Raw genomic sequence first — 18144 nt, forward strand, 5'->3', positions numbered from 1 at the left:
CGCCAGGCCATCTGGAGCTTTATTCAAATCAATGTGCAACACTTTTAAGAAAGAAGTAGACAACCTGAAATGCCTGAAGGAGTCAAGGGCATTTATTCCAAAAATAAAAACCTCAATAAGAAATACAATAGGTGATTTCAAATATTTGAAGAGTTGCCATAGGACAGAGGTATTTGATTTATTTTTTATGATGCAGGGTGGGGATGGTGTACTGAATCAAATGAATGCCCACAAGAAGATGAATTTTAACCTAACAAACAGAAGAAACTTTTTAATAAACCAGCCTAAAGATTGAATGGTCTATTCAAGAGACAATCATAAGTTAATGACCATTTAACCAGAATGTCACTGAGGGAATTCAAGTACCAGGTGCGATGTAAGTCTGGATAACCCTTAAAGACCCTCCCAACATTGAGATTCTAAATACTATCAGAGACAGCATTACCACTTGGAGATACTACCAAGAACCACGCAGTACACTCTATATGGAATCAGGGACACCAGTGCCAACGGGTACCAGAAGCTGACTCAGGAGATCCAGTTGTCATTTTTCAGGATTTTGCAAGCCCATCGTTAAACAGTCATTGTTAAAATTTAAATTATATAAACTTACAATGAAGTAAATTATATTAAAAACAAAGCTAATAAACACCCAAACTTATCACTTCCTAATGCCACTTTGTTAACTTGCAATTGAGGGAATTCAATTCTGACTCTGGTAGGATAGTCACACCTTGGAAATCTATAAATGCTACAAATCGGGGCTTCTTTTTTTGAGAGCAGTTGTTAAATATTTATCATCAGCACATCACATCAGTAGTACCTTTCATCAACAACTATTTATTAAGCTTCCACATATACAGCTTTAGGCTGTGTGTAATAGAAGTACAAATCAAAGCAATCTTCCTCAGGAAACAGGAAAACCAGAACTAGGAAGCAATATCTGAACTTTCAAAAGTGATCTGCCTTTTTATTGAATACATTGTGGTACATTTATACAACAGATTACTCTACAGCCTTTAAAAAGAATGATGTAAATCAATTTGTGTTGGGAATATACACAACAAACTAATAAACGTAGACTCCTCTAGCGAGAGACACTGTGTACCATTTTTAATACAAATGTTTGCTTTTTTGTCTTGTGCATGTATTATTTTAATAATAATAACAACAATGCTGTACTCAAACACAAAGAAAGAGGTCGACCTTGGGCAATACTATGACCACCAGGTAAAAAAAGAGAAGCAGCCACAGAGAGAAAAGAGAAGTGGCCTTGACAAAAGCAGTAGAAGCAGAGAGAAAATTCTTAAGCTCAGAGGGCACTGCACTGTACGCCTCCTGCTGAGGGGATGGTAATACGTCCTGACTGTTCTGACCACCTCCCATCTCCTATTCTTCTAGGGCAGCAGTCCCCAACCTTTTTGGCACCAGGGACCAGTTTCATGGAACAAAATTTTTCCATGGATTGGGGTTGGGGGGGCGATGTGGGCGGGATGGTTTTGGGATGATTCAAGCACATTACATTTATTGTGTGCTTTATTTCTATTATTATTACATTATAATTTATAATGAAATAATTATACAACTCACCATAATGCAGAATCAGTGGGAGCCCTGAGCTTGTTTTCACTTGCCAGTTACTGAAAGGGTTTTGATATGAGTCTGCAAGCAGTTGATTTATTATGGTCTCTGTGCAGGCAAACCTCTCTGCTAATGATAATCTGTATTTGCAGCCGCTCCCCAGCGCTAGCGTCACCGCCTCAGCTCCACCTCAGATCATCAGGCATTAGATTCTCATAGGGAGCGTGCAACCTAGATCCCTCTCATGCGCAGTTCACAGTAGGGTTCCCGCTCCTATGAGAATCTAATGCCGCTGCTAATCCGACAGGAGGCGGAGCTCAGACGGTAACGAGAGCCATGGGGAGCAGCTGTAAATACAGGTGAAGCTTCGCTCGCTCACCCGCTGCTCACCTCCTGCTGTGCGGCCCAGTTCCTAACAGGCCACGGACCGGTACCAGTCCATGGCCCAGGGGTTGGGGACCCCTGTTCTAGAGGAGCCAGCTGCAGAGTTGATATTCCTGCCTTCTTTCCTCACTGGGTATCCTGAAATCGCTAGCAGTGATTTCGACCCCTGGGGGACATCTGGTAATGTTGAGACATTGTTTCATTATGGAAATTGAGTGCAACTGGTATCGAGTCAGGAGAGGCCAGAGATACTGCTAAACATTCTACAATGCACAGGACCGCCCCCCACAACAAAGAATTATCCAGTCCAAGATGTCAACGGTAACAAAGCTGAGAATCCCAGCACCACTGTTACTTAAGGCCACCGGAAAGGACCTCTGTTCTTTAAAAGCCAAGAGAGGCTAGCCAAGACCCAGAGATGCTCTCCTCACTAGAAAACATGGCCATAGACTCTGAACTGATATTTAAGAAAGCCTGCAAGTCTCCTTAAAAATAACTGCCATGGAAAGTAGACTGGAGAGGGGTTAAAAATGTTACACTTGACCTAACAACTCACAGAGATAATTTATATTCAGAAAAACCATCTAATTGGTATGTCACCATCATTTCTGCAAAGTATCACAGTACTCATTAGAGAGCTTTTCCTTTTTTAGAAAAAATTCTTTTAGAAATTCAAATATAAACTCCTCTAATAACATGTTGCTATTTTTGAAGTTATGAAAAGTAAACGAAGTGGAATTATGAGTTCAAATACCAATTATCATTATAGTTTTAAATCCATTAAAATTGGATACAGTTGGCTACAGGCTATACTTTTGTAGCTTTTACTTCTCTTGTAGTCCAGTCTACATATCTGACACCATTGTTCCTTCATAAGAGCTTAGCAGCCTACTTATTTCTTTAAATAGTAAGGCATATGGCACTGGGTATCATTCATAATCACAATAAATATTTTATTAATTGAATAAAAAATTTTTTAAAGACTACTGTACACATGACCCCTTCACCTTTGCCAGAGTTGATTGGAGTTGGGTAATACCAGAGGTCAGTTACTACCCACAATATAGAAATTTTACATACTAATATCCAAAATATTTAATATTTATAATCAACTCTCTCTTCCATCTAGTAATATGGGACTACCAGAACATAAGCTGCTTCTGACGAAGCTAAATATTTCCCTACCAAAAAAACCACCACTCACCATGTACTTTCAATGTATCGGCCCTCACCCAGCCCCTATTCTAACATACTTTCTTCCTAGAATGTGTACGCAGTGCCGTTATCTAGCTTCAGCCATTCTTCTGCCAGAATTCCACTGGGTTCAGCCAAAAGGTGGCAGCAACTGAAACAGGTAGGAACCAAGAAGAGCATCCATGCACCTGGGCAGCTGGGGGCTAAGCTGTTTGGGATGCTGGCAAGTGAACAGTGTGGGTAGGTAGTGGCAGAAGGGGAGGGAGATCAAACAAGGCAGGGACAACAGGAGAGGTGACTGGCCAAGCACAGGAAATAAATCTTAGAGTATGGACTAAAGACAAGCTGTCTGAAGTAGCAACACATGAATGAATACGAAGGGAGTTGGATGGAGTGTCCAACGAAAAGCCAAACTAGTAGGTAACTGAAGTCAAAGCCAGGATGCCCAAAATAGCAGCACAGAATCCCAGAGGCAACCACATGCTCACACCAGGCAAATATGGCCTGTGTAAATGTAATTGCCTGGGCATAGTATACCAAAACACAAGAACAAGGTCAGCAATCCCTTCTTTTACATTAGTGAAACTACTCACTGATACCCAAATACAGGAAGCTGAGTCTTCCAAAGTGGTCTCTACCTTAAGCAAATTGTCAGTGTTACCATTTTAAAGGCTACTTACGTACATCATGCCAGTAATATAGGCATAGCAATCAGCACTACCCCCCCATGGGTCTAGTACATAAAGTACATAAAGCCTAACTGAAAGGAACTGTCCTTTAAATAATTTTAGCAACAATAAGAAAATTGAGTACCACAAGAACATGGATAAAGACAAAAAATAAATAACCATTACTACACTAAAGAGAAAAAAAAAAAAATTCTTACCTAAAGAATTGTTTCCTGTAAAGTTGCTTTAGTGTAATGTAGAGGAAAATATGCACTCCAGCAGAAAACTATGCATTGTCTAGAGCACACCCTTCCTACTTATGCCATTCTGATTCTTTGGGAGCTATTTTAAAACACTGTAAGTTGTAGATAACTAATAACAAAGCCAAATAAATCTTGTCTATAGACATGCAAATTCTTTCTGGCTGAGTGCAATTGACTTGCCTCCCTCACTGTGGCAAAGTCCAGTTTTGCCTCCATTTATACATCAATTTCAATATTCTACAACTATAAATGTGTCTGTCTTTAAATTCTCCTTTGAACTGGTTATCACATCTCACCACCTACTTCTTTAATGATTTAAGTGAAGTCGTTAACACGTTCATTTTCTATCTGTAGGAATGTCATGGTTTTACCTTTTTTGAAAATTATCTTTTAACAGTAGTTTTGGAGAAACAGTTAGTTACTTTTTGAAATTTGGGAGCAATATTGATATTTACCATTGATGTTTTCTCAGTTATACTGCTGGATTTAATCACAAGTATAGCTATTGCCCAGGAAAAGCCTAGAGGTTTGGGGACCTAAGGGTGACAAAGTCCCTGAATGGTCAAATTAGAGGTGGACCGTAAGCCAGGCAGAGTGTCATCCATTGAATGGAGACAAAAATAGAGTTTATATTCATGCTAGAGAAGGAGAGGAAGAGAGGATGGAAAGGAGAGAGACCTGACTAGAATGGGAGTTCTCATTCAAGAGTACAGAAGACCCTCTATTTTTGTAGTCTCATAGGTAGTACAGGGCTACATCCCAAAGACAACCTTGTCCGCTCTGTTTGCCAACAACAGCTCACTTTAGGACAATGCTTGTTCATCTCTGTCTCTGGGTGTGTTTGCTGTGTTCATTCTTGGTTTTCAGAAGTTCAATGAACATTATTAATCTCATCACATCCTATAACTATAAAGCCGTGTGAATGTTCAAAATGCTAGTGGCATATGACTACAGTTAAACAAAAATGGAGACTAAAAAATTGAAAATGAGGCGAAAAATGATGTATGATATACATATCTAGGGGATAAATGTGACCGATTACAAAATTCCTCTATCTGGGATTTCTTCTTGAGGATTGGGGCTGGAAGCAAGGGTTTTCTACTCAAACAGATGAAGGCTTAAAAAAGAATAAAATACATTCTGAATCTAATGTGTCATGGGGTCACACATAGAAAACAGAAAGTATACCTCAGACCTCTCAATTCAAGGATACTTTTGGCCATAAAAGTAAGTTAACTTTCTTTTTAACATTCCAAAAATGGTAACATAAAGTTTACCACCAACACATAGCATTCCTCATACAGAACTTGATTGCAGAACCAAAGCACTATTCAGGAGAGTATCAGAAGTAGCTGAAATCTAAAGCATTAAATAACTATGCACGGAAGGAAACTATATAGAAGAACATAAAGGCCCTGGTTTCTTTACAGATGTAGTTTCTCAATGCTAGAGCTTTTCTTTTATTAAAAACTTCCAGATGCATAACATGTAGAGTAGTACCAAGCCACGCTGTCAAGCTTGCTGCTTAAACTCCTGGGAAGTTGTCAGTATATCTGTAGGGTTTTGACAGTAAATTTAGGGAATACAGTTTGTTTGGTTAGACCTCTTTTTTGCAGCTCACAATAGCTTTGGCTGGTATACTTGGTCTTTCCAGCCGTTAGTACTTGGTCAGTCTATCTTTGCTGCTTTACTAATAATTGTCTTCTCTCAAAAGGCAAAGTAACTTAAAAAAGAAAAGTCATTTTTCTCTTCCAGAATTCCTGGAAGTCCATAGTTTAAGGCTGTGGGACTGCCCTGGTGGCACAGTGGTCAAGAATCCGCCTGCCAATGCAGGGGACACAGGTTCGAGCCCTGGTCCAGGAAGATCCCACGTAACGCGAAGCAACTAAGCCCGTGCGCCACAACTACTGAGCCTGCGCTCTAGATCCCGCGAGCCACAACTACTGAAGCCCACGCCTAGAGCCCGTGCTCCGCAACAAGAGAAGCCACCGCAATAAGAAGCCCACGAACCGCAACGAAGAGTAGCCCCTGCTCACCACAACTAGAGAATGCCTGCGAGCAATAACGAAGACACAACGCAGCCAAAAATTAATTAATTAATTAAATTTTTTTTTAAAAAGACTGTGTATTAAGGAGAAAATAAACTGCTCACCAAAACTCAATAACTTGTACAGTTGTCATTCTACTATCTGCCCAATAAGACAATCAAGGTGTTGCACTTGACCAAACTACTGTCCACAGCTAGCTACTCATACAGTAAACAGCATTGCTGATGACACTGGACGTTCACCTCAATGGGAGGAAGAGTTTTGTCTTTCAAACTTCTTTTTGCAGTACTTGTTACAGAATGGTTGTACCCAGATTTACACTTTCTTTCTGAAATATGCTACATATATCCCTTCAGTATTGGCTAAAATGTTGTTAATTCCTGAAGATTTTTCCTATTATTACTTAAACACAGATGCACAATTCGTATATTCACATTGTACTGTCAATTTAAATTTTAATACATAAACATCATCAGTTTAACACAAATAAGAATCAAATCAATAAGAAAGTCTCAAAGATCTTAGAAGTATCTTTAATAACAACTTTCTCACAATATAAATTTTCTATAAATAATATAATTTGGGGATAGTTACTTTATGTACACTACTTTGCAAACCAAGTATTCACTATTAGTTGAAAAAAATCAATTGCTTTAAATAAATATATAGAAGAGGCAATGGACTGCTGTAACTTGGTGAGAAAGCCCCATATTAATATCCAAAATTAAAGAATAAGCAAAAATACAAAGGAAGAAATGTGAAAAAAACACACACACAAAAAAACTGTCATAAAAAACAAGAACAATGTTATGACTTGAAAGCTTAAAAAAATAAGTGACTTTAAGACAAGGGATGAGGTGAGATGCTGATTTCCTGATGCACAGTCCCACGCTCAATTACACAATGCACTTTTCCAGCTTTCCAGCGCTACCTCTATTATTACATCTCCTTTGCTATACTACTAAAACCCATTAAAGAACGGTATTATATTAACAGTCATTTCTGGATTCTATTCATTTTAATAAGTAATTTTGCTTCCATCATTCCTTGTAATGTTTCTAGTTACAGAATTTTGGAGATGAGTTATGTGTTGACAAACATATGGTATCCCTAGACAGAGGAGCTGGGATCACAGTGGAGATTGGACTTCCAGTAATTTTCTAACAGTATCCAATGGATTCCTAATGTTCTTTGGAGATCCTCAGGGGCCATCAGGCGGGGTGTGGGGTGGTCAACGGAAAGAAAAATCATGTAGGGTTTTGGCCTCTGTCCCCTCTGACCTCCAAGGTCAATCATTGTGTGTATAGCTGACATTGTATCCAATTTCATACACTGGATTTCCTCATAAGATCTTTTCTAAAGGTTCAGCCTCCTTGAGAAATGTTGGAAAACACTTGAACCACTTGATCTCTAAGGTTTGTATTAGTTTTAATATGTTTTGGCTCACAAAGACCTCAGGGAAAATGTTTAAAAGGCATGGGGATAAGGATATTAGTGTATGTAAAGAGATAAACCACAATAAAAGTTCTCAACCAAATCAAGTTGACAGATCTTCATTATGATCATTATGAATTTTTATAGCTAACTTTCTGTAGAGAACTCTACAATAAGCCCTAGAGATACACAGATACAAACCAGAACCCCAGCTATGGAGCTCATAAATGAGATTGGTAGAAATGGAATCACAACCCACTCCCTCAGGAAGTGGAAGGCAATTACTCTGTGAGCCCACTTAGCAGTTAGCATAAGGGTCTGCCGACGGGGACACCTGGTCCTTGACACACTTAACTCACTTGACCCCCAACCAGGTTAATAACCATCCTCAGAAAGGCAGCTATTTAAGGTGTCTGTGTGCATTCGAACTTCGTCTGCTCTGACCTTGAGCCCTAATTTTTTTAGTAGAAAAACGATTTTTAGTATTCCTAAGTTCACTGGCAAAGCCCTAGAATTTGACAGCAATTCTAGCATGACTTTAAAGTCAAATGGTTGATTTTTATGCATGGTTCATGGAAATATTTTATCTTATGATCATATCATGTACATTTTTAAAATGCCAGCTGGATTTTGGATCCCCTGGGATACAAACTGGAGTTTCACAATTCCTAGAAGGGTAATACAAACAACTTACCTTTAGTAACTGTCAGAATTGACCTAAGATACAGGAATATTGGGAAAGAACTCTGCCAATTTTCCAGGCATATTTAATTCTAGCATCTCAAGGATCAAAAGTAATACTACCATTCTGGCCCTGTAATAGACTGGATGGAGAGATTCCTATGAGATTTCTCCCTCCAATCACCTGCTATGAGAGCAAAAGAGGGTGCTGGGGACAGAGCTATAATGGAGAATTGCTCCGACTCTCTAACCATTGTCCAGATTTACATTATAACAGGAACTCTAAAGTACCAAGCTTGATAAATATGATGGTAAAGAGATATGATTCCAAGAGATTACAGGATAAGGGTGGCTTTTTCCTCCCCCTTTTCACTCTCCATTACATGTGAACTCTTTGATTAAAAAAAAAAGGAAAGTAGGTTTTACCTTTGACACGACCAGGCCTACTTCTAGTTAGACATATTCTGACTCTTAATACTACCATAATGCACAAGCTAGCGCTGCCTGCAATTCAACCAATTTACTCAGCCACTTAGCCTAAACATGAAAACTGTATTTAAATATGTGCTGACTACATGTAAAATATAAGAATAAAAACTTTGTGTACATAATTCAGAAGCCTAGAGCTCCTAAAATCTAAATTACGAATATACAAATAAACAGACAGTTTTTGGCATTCCTGGCAAATCAGACTAAGTGATCAGACTAAGGAACACAGTAGGAGAAAAATAAAGAATGCATCCCAACTATCATATTATGTGGTGACTGAAGTTGAGATGGAGACTCCAGATGAAATGACGTCAAAAGCATGACAGTGATTCCAAATGATTCTTGATTCTGAGAAATTACAAAATATAAGCACAAAATCTCCAACTGGTAAATTCAATCACATTTAGTTCATTTATTCTAGCTATTGGAATACAAGCCTCAAGTTCATATATGTGAATTTATCTACTAAACAACTGAACTTGTTGACTAATACAAATGTGAAATTTACTAGGTTATTTTAAATATCTTAAAGCTGATAGGACAGTCCAGTCTTCAAATATAGATTGAAGAAATTACTTGCTCCTTCCATTAAACTTTTCCATAGCAAACAGAAGTCTGCTAGGAATTTAAGTGAGAAGGAGCTGACAGAACAGAGGAAGTCCCACTATTCAGCTCAGTTCTTCCTCCTTGTGGTCACGAAAGGAAGGTGCCTGCCATCTGGTGGCATTTCTTCAAGGAATCCTATCATTTAAAGGGCACAGAATACTCCTGTGAAGGAATATATGATACCAATGAAAAGTGCTCAATTTTAATTTGTAAGTGGTTTCCACTTACTTCTGCTTCCCACTCTTCTGCATCGCCTCCCTTTTAAAAGTTGACCATAAAACATTTTTTAATTGCAAGGTTGCTAAACACATCCCAAATGAAACAGTAACTATGCATGTCTAAGAATTCAGTATGCAGGTGTACCACAGTCATTTTTAACACAAATTCTAAAAAAAAAAGTGTTAAGTATCATGGTGCATTAAACCACTGGGTGGAACTTCACCCATATTGGCCAACAGGGAGGGTGGGGATGCTTCTGTGTTTAGCGGTCACATACTGGGCTATTGCCTGCAGCCCAGACTGACACATACATTGTTTTCCCATTCTCAGCTTCCAACAAACCACCAAGTAGCATTTATAATGTGGAAGGATGGAATAAAAACACTTTTTCATAATAGGTTTTGGATGGTTTCCACTCAGGATAACATAATAGATGTCATTTTGATGAGTGTCTAGTGAGGTTCCCCCCGCAGCAGACGATGCCTCCCTGAACTGTAAAACGGTCCTGATTCTGACACATTTCCCCACCAGCTCTCCATTCACCTAATCTTGTCGATGAGAGGATGCCCTCCTCCTTCATTCCTAGACCTAATCTTGACATTCAAATACTGTTTTTTAAAAAGCCATGTAGTTGACTTTACATAGTTACAAACCAATCAGAAGCACTACAGGTTATTAAGATCCTGAGAGGCTATTTGTACCTACACATTCTTCAACTGAGCTAGAAAGAACTAACACTTATGCAGAATGCATATCCTTCTCTTAAATAATTCCCGGCTCATGGAAAAACAGAATTACTAAAGTAAGAAAGAGAAAAGAATATTTGAAGGATTTGCTTCTTAATGACTTTTAGACAAGAGAAACAGAGGAGAAGCTAAGAAACAAGAACACTGCTTCAAGAGGCAATTTGTCCTCGGTCCTTCAGGTGACCGAGGCATTTTGCCAGCTGTCACTACTGACCAACTAAAAATGTTACACCCAAACTGCTGTACTCATTAGGACTGAAACCATTTAACATGAAGACTTTAAGGCACTCAGATGTCACATTGTATTGTTTGGCCTTAGGAGAGGAGGGGAATGCCTGCTATTTATGGCATTTTAACATTTATGGCATTTTAATTTGCTTGCTTTCTACAAACTGTTTCTGACTATTCTTTACCTTACATAATTGAAAATCTATACATTATTATGACCTTTGTTGATGCACTCTTTCCATTCATTTTGTAGCCGGTTAAGAAAAATGTACAGCATAAGTGAAAAACCACGTTAGTAGGAAATTCAGTTTTATATGATAAAGTAGATTTATGTTAGCAAGGTAATTTAAAGGTCTTCTCATATGATGGGAAAGGGTGCACAACCTTAAAGCTACAGTTAACCTTTATTTCCTCCCCAAATTGAGAAGATGCCACAAAAGCAGTCACCAGAGGCTGTATCACTCATATTTGTGAAGTGGAGGTACTTCTACTTGCCTACATTTAATCTTACTTTGTATCCAACCATTTTCATAGACTTGGAGGATGTGGAAGAACCTCGGAAATTATGGAATATATCTTTTTTATTTCTAGCTAAACTCTCTGAGTAGATGACTAGATGTGTTACATTATTTCATCATTATCTGTGAACATAGAGGAGCCAGGTCCAGTGGAACTGTTCAGTACCACCAGGCAGGAAGTTTCAACTCTTACTCAGCCCAAATCTCACTGCTTTCAGGAGAAATGTAGAAAAACAGATCACCATGCTATCTACCACAACCTTTTATATATTAAAGCCACTTTCTGTTTCAGTTGGATATCAGTGTAAACCAGCTATCAGTGCACCTTCATCTGGCCATAAATTCTTGGAAAGCCAAAAGCCAGGTGAGGTTAGGCAAACCAGCTTTTTATCCATTGCTAGAGCTCTTATGTGTAATCAGAAGCCAGATTTTCTCATATTATGATTTTCTCCTACTGTGAATTTCTCTTTCCCACCCCACCCCCAAAGAAAAGAAAAAAAAATCCATAGTATTAACAGTATGGAAGAAATTTTGGTCATGTGCTCCAAAGCACACTGTACTTTTTCTTGATTGTACTTGTCATACCTGTAAATTCATGTCATTTTAAAATGCCTGTCATCCTCATTGAAATGTAAGCGCCATGAGGGCAGATACCAAGTCTGCCTTGTTCATCAGCATTTTTCCTGTATCTATATATTTAGAACACACTGTCTCTTCATACCTGGAGAACTGACAAATGCCCTTCAAAATCACTCTAGTCCAACACTCCTATTTGGAAGATATGAAAACAGAGTCTGCAAAAGTCATTCTTGGAAGTGATTTCCCCAAGATTGTACAACATGTTAATGGCAAAGCCAGGGTTAGAACTCTGGATTCTTTTTTTTTGCTATATTTTTATCAAAATTTTATTTGGTATGAGAGAAAATCAATATACCTCATTCAAAAATAAGATTTAAGAATAGCCTAAATATACTCTTTGGGACTCCCTCAAATTTCTCTCATTTGTCAGACATAATATCTTCAGAATTTTTTGTTGAACTAATTTACAGATCTATATTCCATGACCCCAATGACACTAAAGCAACCCCTTGATCAGGAAACGTTCTTTATCTGAATATAGCAGGGTTTATCATTAAAGCAGTCCTACTGGCAGATCCTGATTGCTCCTGCAGAAATGTTGTCATGGAAGAAAGCCCATTATCGGTCATCAAAACTAGAACACTGGATTCTTTATTGCCCACTCACGTTCTCTGTCCATTATGCCACAGAGGTTCCTTCATCTAATACCCTGGGCAGGCAACACAACTAATGAGTAAGGTACAGAAACCTTTGTGATCTAAACAACTTTTGGTTGGCTGCCTGGTTCCCAGTGTTCTTTATCAGTTGGAACTTAAAACCTTCCCATAAATATGCCTGATCTGCACATACTTTATGTAGGACTCTAAGAACAGAACCCCAAATGGAATTGTACAGCCATAGGAAAGAGCCGATTTAGTCTCTCCTATGAAGGTCAAGTTTTACAGAGGCCAAGCCACAGATGACAGCTGAATTTCCATGGTTCAGCTACTGTTAAATCAAATATTCTGCTAAACAGAACTCTAATTTGTATGGTTTTAAAATTTTTATTTCAAGGTTTCTTTAAAGCAAATATTCAAGAAATAGAGCTTCTCCTGAGCACATGAAAAAAGTAAATGTGAATTTTGGAGAATGATGAAGTGATCTAAAATTGGACTGTGGTGATGGCTGCCCAGCTCCATAATTTTTTTTTAATCTTTAAGTCATACACTTAAATATTACAACATATATTTCAATAAAGCTGTTAAAAAATAAGTGTGAAAATGAGTCAGATAAAGTACTTCTTTTTGTAAACATGTGGTACGAAAACTGTAACTACATTCTTTATCCCCATACTCTTTTAAGCCCAGGTTCTATCTACTTCAATCATGGCTTACCTCAAGGTCAAAAGTTTTTCCTATAATTTTGGTAAAAATAATTTAGTAGACGAATACAATATCTTCACTGATGTAGCACCAAGAGATACTGACTCATCTGATTATCTGCATGAATGATCTACAGATATATTTGTTTAATTAAGCATATAGTGTTCTAGTCCGAAAGCTGCCATTAACTAGCCATGAGGTTTTGAGCAAGTTATACATCTTCAGGTCTCAGTTTTCCCACCTATAGCATGTGTCCCCATGGACACATTAGAGTCAAGTAACACACAATATATTAAAAAGAATAGTAACTGCTATCATCTAATGAATGGCCAGTAATACACCAGACTTCAGGTAAATTATCAACCTATGAGGAAGGTAGTATTAGTCACTTTTTTGCAGATGGAAACTGGTACATAGAAAGGTTCATTAGTTTGACCACGATCACACAGTTACTTAGTAGCAGACCCAGGATTCCAATCCAGAACTGTCCAGCTCCAAAATCTATACTCATTCTCAATTCCTCATTAGACTTTGGGTTTTGATTCTGTCAGATGTGGGCATGAATCCTGACCTTGCCTTTACTATGTTAAGTTAGTCACCTTCTCTGAGTCCAGCTTCTCCATCTGCAAAATGAGATTACTAATACTTAACTCTCGGGGTTGTTGTGAAGACTAAATGAGAGAATGCTTCCCCTACAATGAAAAACCATTCGGTAACAGTCTTTCTCATGCCTCTCCCACAAAAGTTCCTTCTTGTGCTAAAAAAAAAAAAAAAAAAAAGCTTTCAATTCTATGATTTCTTGTAGCCTACCTGGATAAACCTCACTGGGACTGAATTCTCTGAAAAGTGAACATAAACAACACAGTATTAGTCCTCTGCTATCAGTCCTTGGCTCTGTGACGGCGACTGTCAACAAGAGTGTCAACTTCAAGGGGTGGGCATCTGTCCACAGGAACTGAGCTGAGGTCACAGACTTGTCTCACTCTGCCCTACCAACAGATGTCTGGGTGACAACTCTTAGTCACTGTAAACGAAGGTAAAAGCCAAACCAGGTGGGAAGTACTGTATCTGCTTTCTAATCCTCTTGGCCAGCCTATTCGTTCCCTAAAACAATACCTCACTGACCATAATTCAAAATAGCTGGTTTTCCCCGGGATACTGTTTTCAACATAATGCCTTTATTTTGATGATGTCTAATTATTCCACAAGCAGAAGAGAGTGTTTCTGTAACAGTGATTTGTCAGCAAGAAACCTGTTTAATTCTGTGAATTGGAATATGCACCTTCCAAAGTTTACCTCTCAAGTAACCTGGTGAAAACTGGTGTAATGTGGAGCTCTAGTGGTGGCAAGAAAGTAAAGCAGCCATTAGGGAGAGCCAACAAAAACGCCAAGGAAATCACCATTTATTATTTATTTACTTGTTATCATGGTGAAATCACCATTTATTGTTAAATTAATGTTAAGAAGAAAAATGGTTCAAAAATGATCTTCCAAGATAATATAAAGTGAACTCTAAATGTAATGACTTTCTTCCAGATTACAAATTAGACCTCAACAACCAGCTTACATCAAACATCAAAAAAAAACCTCAGTGCTCTGGTTGTCACTTTTCTACTTTTTACCAAGTTCACTAAGAATCTTATTAATTAAATACTAGTTCTTTTTCACACAGCTAGCAAGAGTACTGTATACAGAAAACACTGGATTCTGAGTGGTATGATCAGTGAAGTCCTGTACCAACTGTCTGGGGAATTTAAATAATCCCTACAGGCCAATGAGGTTGTTATGAGTTAATTCCTGCACTAGAAAAGTGCCTTCTTTGAATTTCTGACTTCTGAGGTCTTTCCCAACTTAAAACAACTAAGAATGAAACCTACAATGTAAAACATTAACTCTTTGTTTTCCTGTTACCTAATGTATATGTCTCCTCAATTGAAAGGGCTTCAGTTTTAAAAAATTCAGCTCCATTATGGTCAACAATATAGCAGAACATAAATAGTAAAAATTTTATGATGTTCAATCATGAGTTGACATTTGAAATTTCTAAACATTGTGCCTGGTTTAGCTGTGTCAAAACAAATTATCATGAGGCAAAAAAAACCTCAGAATGTGAAAAAAATTCAGGAACTAGCCTTTCCATACAGTGTAAGTATCTAAGTATCATGTTCCTAAACATGAAAAACAATGTAAGAGACTCACTTTTCTATACATGATGATAAAAGAAACTAAAATGTTCATAAATACATTAACAACATTTATCTGAAACAAAAATCTCAAGACTCATGGAAGTTTTTCATGACTTCTATCAGTTGAATCCACTAGATATTTTCCAGTGGATATATTCCAAGGGCTTCTAAATTTTAGGTCTACAGATGACTGACTACCAAGTCTCAGAGGTCTGTGAAGGAAGATTTAATGATTACCCAGGGGTTTTTATTCATCGATGTCTCTCTTCTTCATCCTTCTACTAATATGCTGTCATTAAATTAATATAGTTCCCTAAAGCCACACAGAAAAATGGTAAAAATATAAGATCCTTTTCTGAGAAGTCATTGAGAATGCAATAGTTTGTAATGAAAAGCTCAAGATAAAGAACTAATTTCCTTTCAGTCCTCATTCCTATAGGATAGGTGAGAGAACCTTTCTGATAGAAAATAAAAGCAGGCAAGGTCTACTAACATAATCGTATGTCAAAGGGAACAAACAGAAACCTGCACTAATGCAACATTAGCCACTAAGGAATTCAAATCTAACGTGTTCTGCAGTCCTTTTCACCATAGATATCAAAATTGAGTAAAACTGAAGAATAATTTTCCATCTTTGAATCTACGAACTTGGGCTTTGGACATCATCTGGCCTGTATTTTCTTTGGTGATTATCTCTATCTTCTTTGCTTTCCCTTAACAGACCTTGGTATGCTGCTTAAAATAATATTTGGGGCTTTATTTGCCATCCTTTTACCCAGACATGTTGATTTTATTAAAGTAAGTTGGGTCTGCATTCTTTCTTTACTATTATTACAGGTAGACTTGACAGACACAGGACCTTTGTTTTCAAATGCTCTGCTATGGAGGAAACCTTGTGAAATAAGTTCCATTTTACCTGCTGGGCAGTTGCACTCTGTAGGGGCTTCTCTTGCGATTCTTATCTTAGCCATATGTTCATAGGACTTCTGTAGGAAAAGAAGAGGTATTAACAATCATCAGTAGTATTGTAGAAAAATGGATTCTTTAGGAACTCTGGCCATATGCCTGGTTTACCAGCCTGCATAACTAACGTTTACATATGTACTTGGACTTTAGTCAAAAGGTAACAGTACCCAAGTCCTAAAAAAAGAAAATGACCATTCACATGGTATCAAGACTGTTGGACTTGTGTAACGTCTTTCTCCATTCTTCAACTACCATCACCCTCTCTCTCAGCTCAGGCATATTCAGTCAATGCAAAAAACCAGCATTAACATGTTGCAGTTCTAGGTAAGCTAGGGGTTTTAAAACAACCAGTATTTTACACATAAAGGTCAACTGCTTGTCACGTTGTCCTGCCACTACTGCCAAACAGCCTCTCCGTTGGAAGAGCAAGTTCCAGAAAACCCCCTAACTGTAGTTAAAGCACCCCTGGTTTTGATAAACATAACACAGATTCCTTTCAACTCTCAACTCCAATGGCTCTGCATTCACAAACACCCGTGGCACTGCATCCTTTACCAAAAAATCAAGCTACTATTTTTTTTCTTTTTAAACATTTAAAATGAAAACATTCAATGTGTGAAATAATTGATCTAAAATCATATGTAGAATTGTTTCACTTTTAGAGTGATTCCCTTTTGTATATTAATAACACCTATGGCCCTAACCTTCTTATACCGTAAAAAGGATATAACAGATGTTATCTCTGCAAGGAATACTCTCCACAACATTGGAAAAGATCCACATGCAACTCCAGAAACTAAAAAGAGCTGAAATGCCACCCTGCCATTCTGGCCACCCTTCCACCTTTTAGACCTCCATATATGTTTAGCATGCAAACATTAAGAAGAGTAAGGGAAGATGATAGAGACAGAGGGTGATATCAAAGTGTGTGCATATACAAATATATGCTACAGTGAGCAGAGATGGTGGCCTAGCATATATGTGCACACACAGCCATATCACGTCTGCATACAGTAAGGCAGAGGCTGGTCATGTACACAGAATCACGCCTGTGCAAGATGTTATCCACGTGCAAAACACCCCAGCCTTTCACACCTGAGCCAGAAGTCGCTCCACTTTCTCTTGCACCATTGCTTTGAGCTGATCCAGACAATCAGGCAGCAGACGGATGGAAGGGTCTCCTTTGGCGGATTCGAGGGCGGCGATCCTCGCCTGGAGGTCGTTGGTTTTCACCCCCAGGTACAGACAAGACATCACGGCCACTACTGACAGGAGGGCGGCCAGGGCGGCGCACGGGGACACGGTCCGGGCACAACGCTGCCCGGCTGGGCTCCGGTCCTCGGAGCCCGGCTCCCGCCCCCCTCCTTTCCCTGCTTGCTTCTTCACCAGCATCGTGGCGGGGTCGGCTGCCTCGGCTTCGCCTCCCACCTTCTACCACCTCCAATAATCGTAAAAGAAAGAAAAAGGACGTTTCCTCCAAAGTTCAGTCCCGGTGGCTGCACAACTAGTTGGCGGAGTCGGAGCCGGGGCGCGGCAATGGATCAGCGCCGAGACCCGCAGACGTGGACCATCCTCCGCTTTCTTCTCCCCTCCCAGCTGCGAGTGACAAGCACCCTCAGTCCGGGGACTGGTGGCAATAAGCTAAAATCCGGAATGAAACCCACCCAGGTGTCCCTCCTGGCCCCTCGAAGGACGGGGACCTCCTCTGAGGAGAGCGGCCGCGCGGGGTCCAAGGGACAGCGGCCAAGGCGCTGCGAGGGGCCGCCGCTCGCCCTCGCCGCAGAGCACCGGACCTGTTGCGCCTCTGTTAGTTTGCCTTATTTCTACCTATTCGGTGTCTTTCCTCACGCCGACCTGTTTCCCACCTGGATTCAGTTCCAGGTGAAAGGGCTGACAGAGACCACGAGAGTGCAGTGCAAAAGGGGTGGCCCAGGGGGAGAGGAGAGAGGAAAACGAAATCCCCAAGGAGAAAATGGGAGTCGCGAGGCCGAAG

At 39.2% G+C, this 18144-nt stretch overlaps 1 protein-coding gene across 2 annotated transcripts in view; it reads right to left on the minus strand.

The window, feature by feature from the left end:
• The window catches only part of COL25A1 (collagen type XXV alpha 1 chain), a gene marked incomplete at its 5' end in the record, with an annotated part of 476870 nt that extends 459327 nt beyond the window's left edge, over positions 1-17543 (minus strand). For both annotated transcript variants that reach the window (XM_082463101.1, XM_082463100.1), the window contains 2 exons: positions 16102-16171; positions 17247-17543. In XM_082463101.1, the coding sequence (XP_082319227.1) occupies positions 16102-16171; positions 17247-17543 (367 nt within the window). The remainder of the gene's footprint in view (positions 1-16101; positions 16172-17246) is intronic.
• Between the last annotated feature and the right edge of the window lie 601 nt (positions 17544-18144).

Source organism: Balaenoptera physalus (assembly GCF_965194825.1).
Source record: "Balaenoptera physalus genome assembly, chromosome: 5".
Classification (NCBI taxonomy): Eukaryota; Metazoa; Chordata; class Mammalia; order Artiodactyla; family Balaenopteridae; genus Balaenoptera; species Balaenoptera physalus.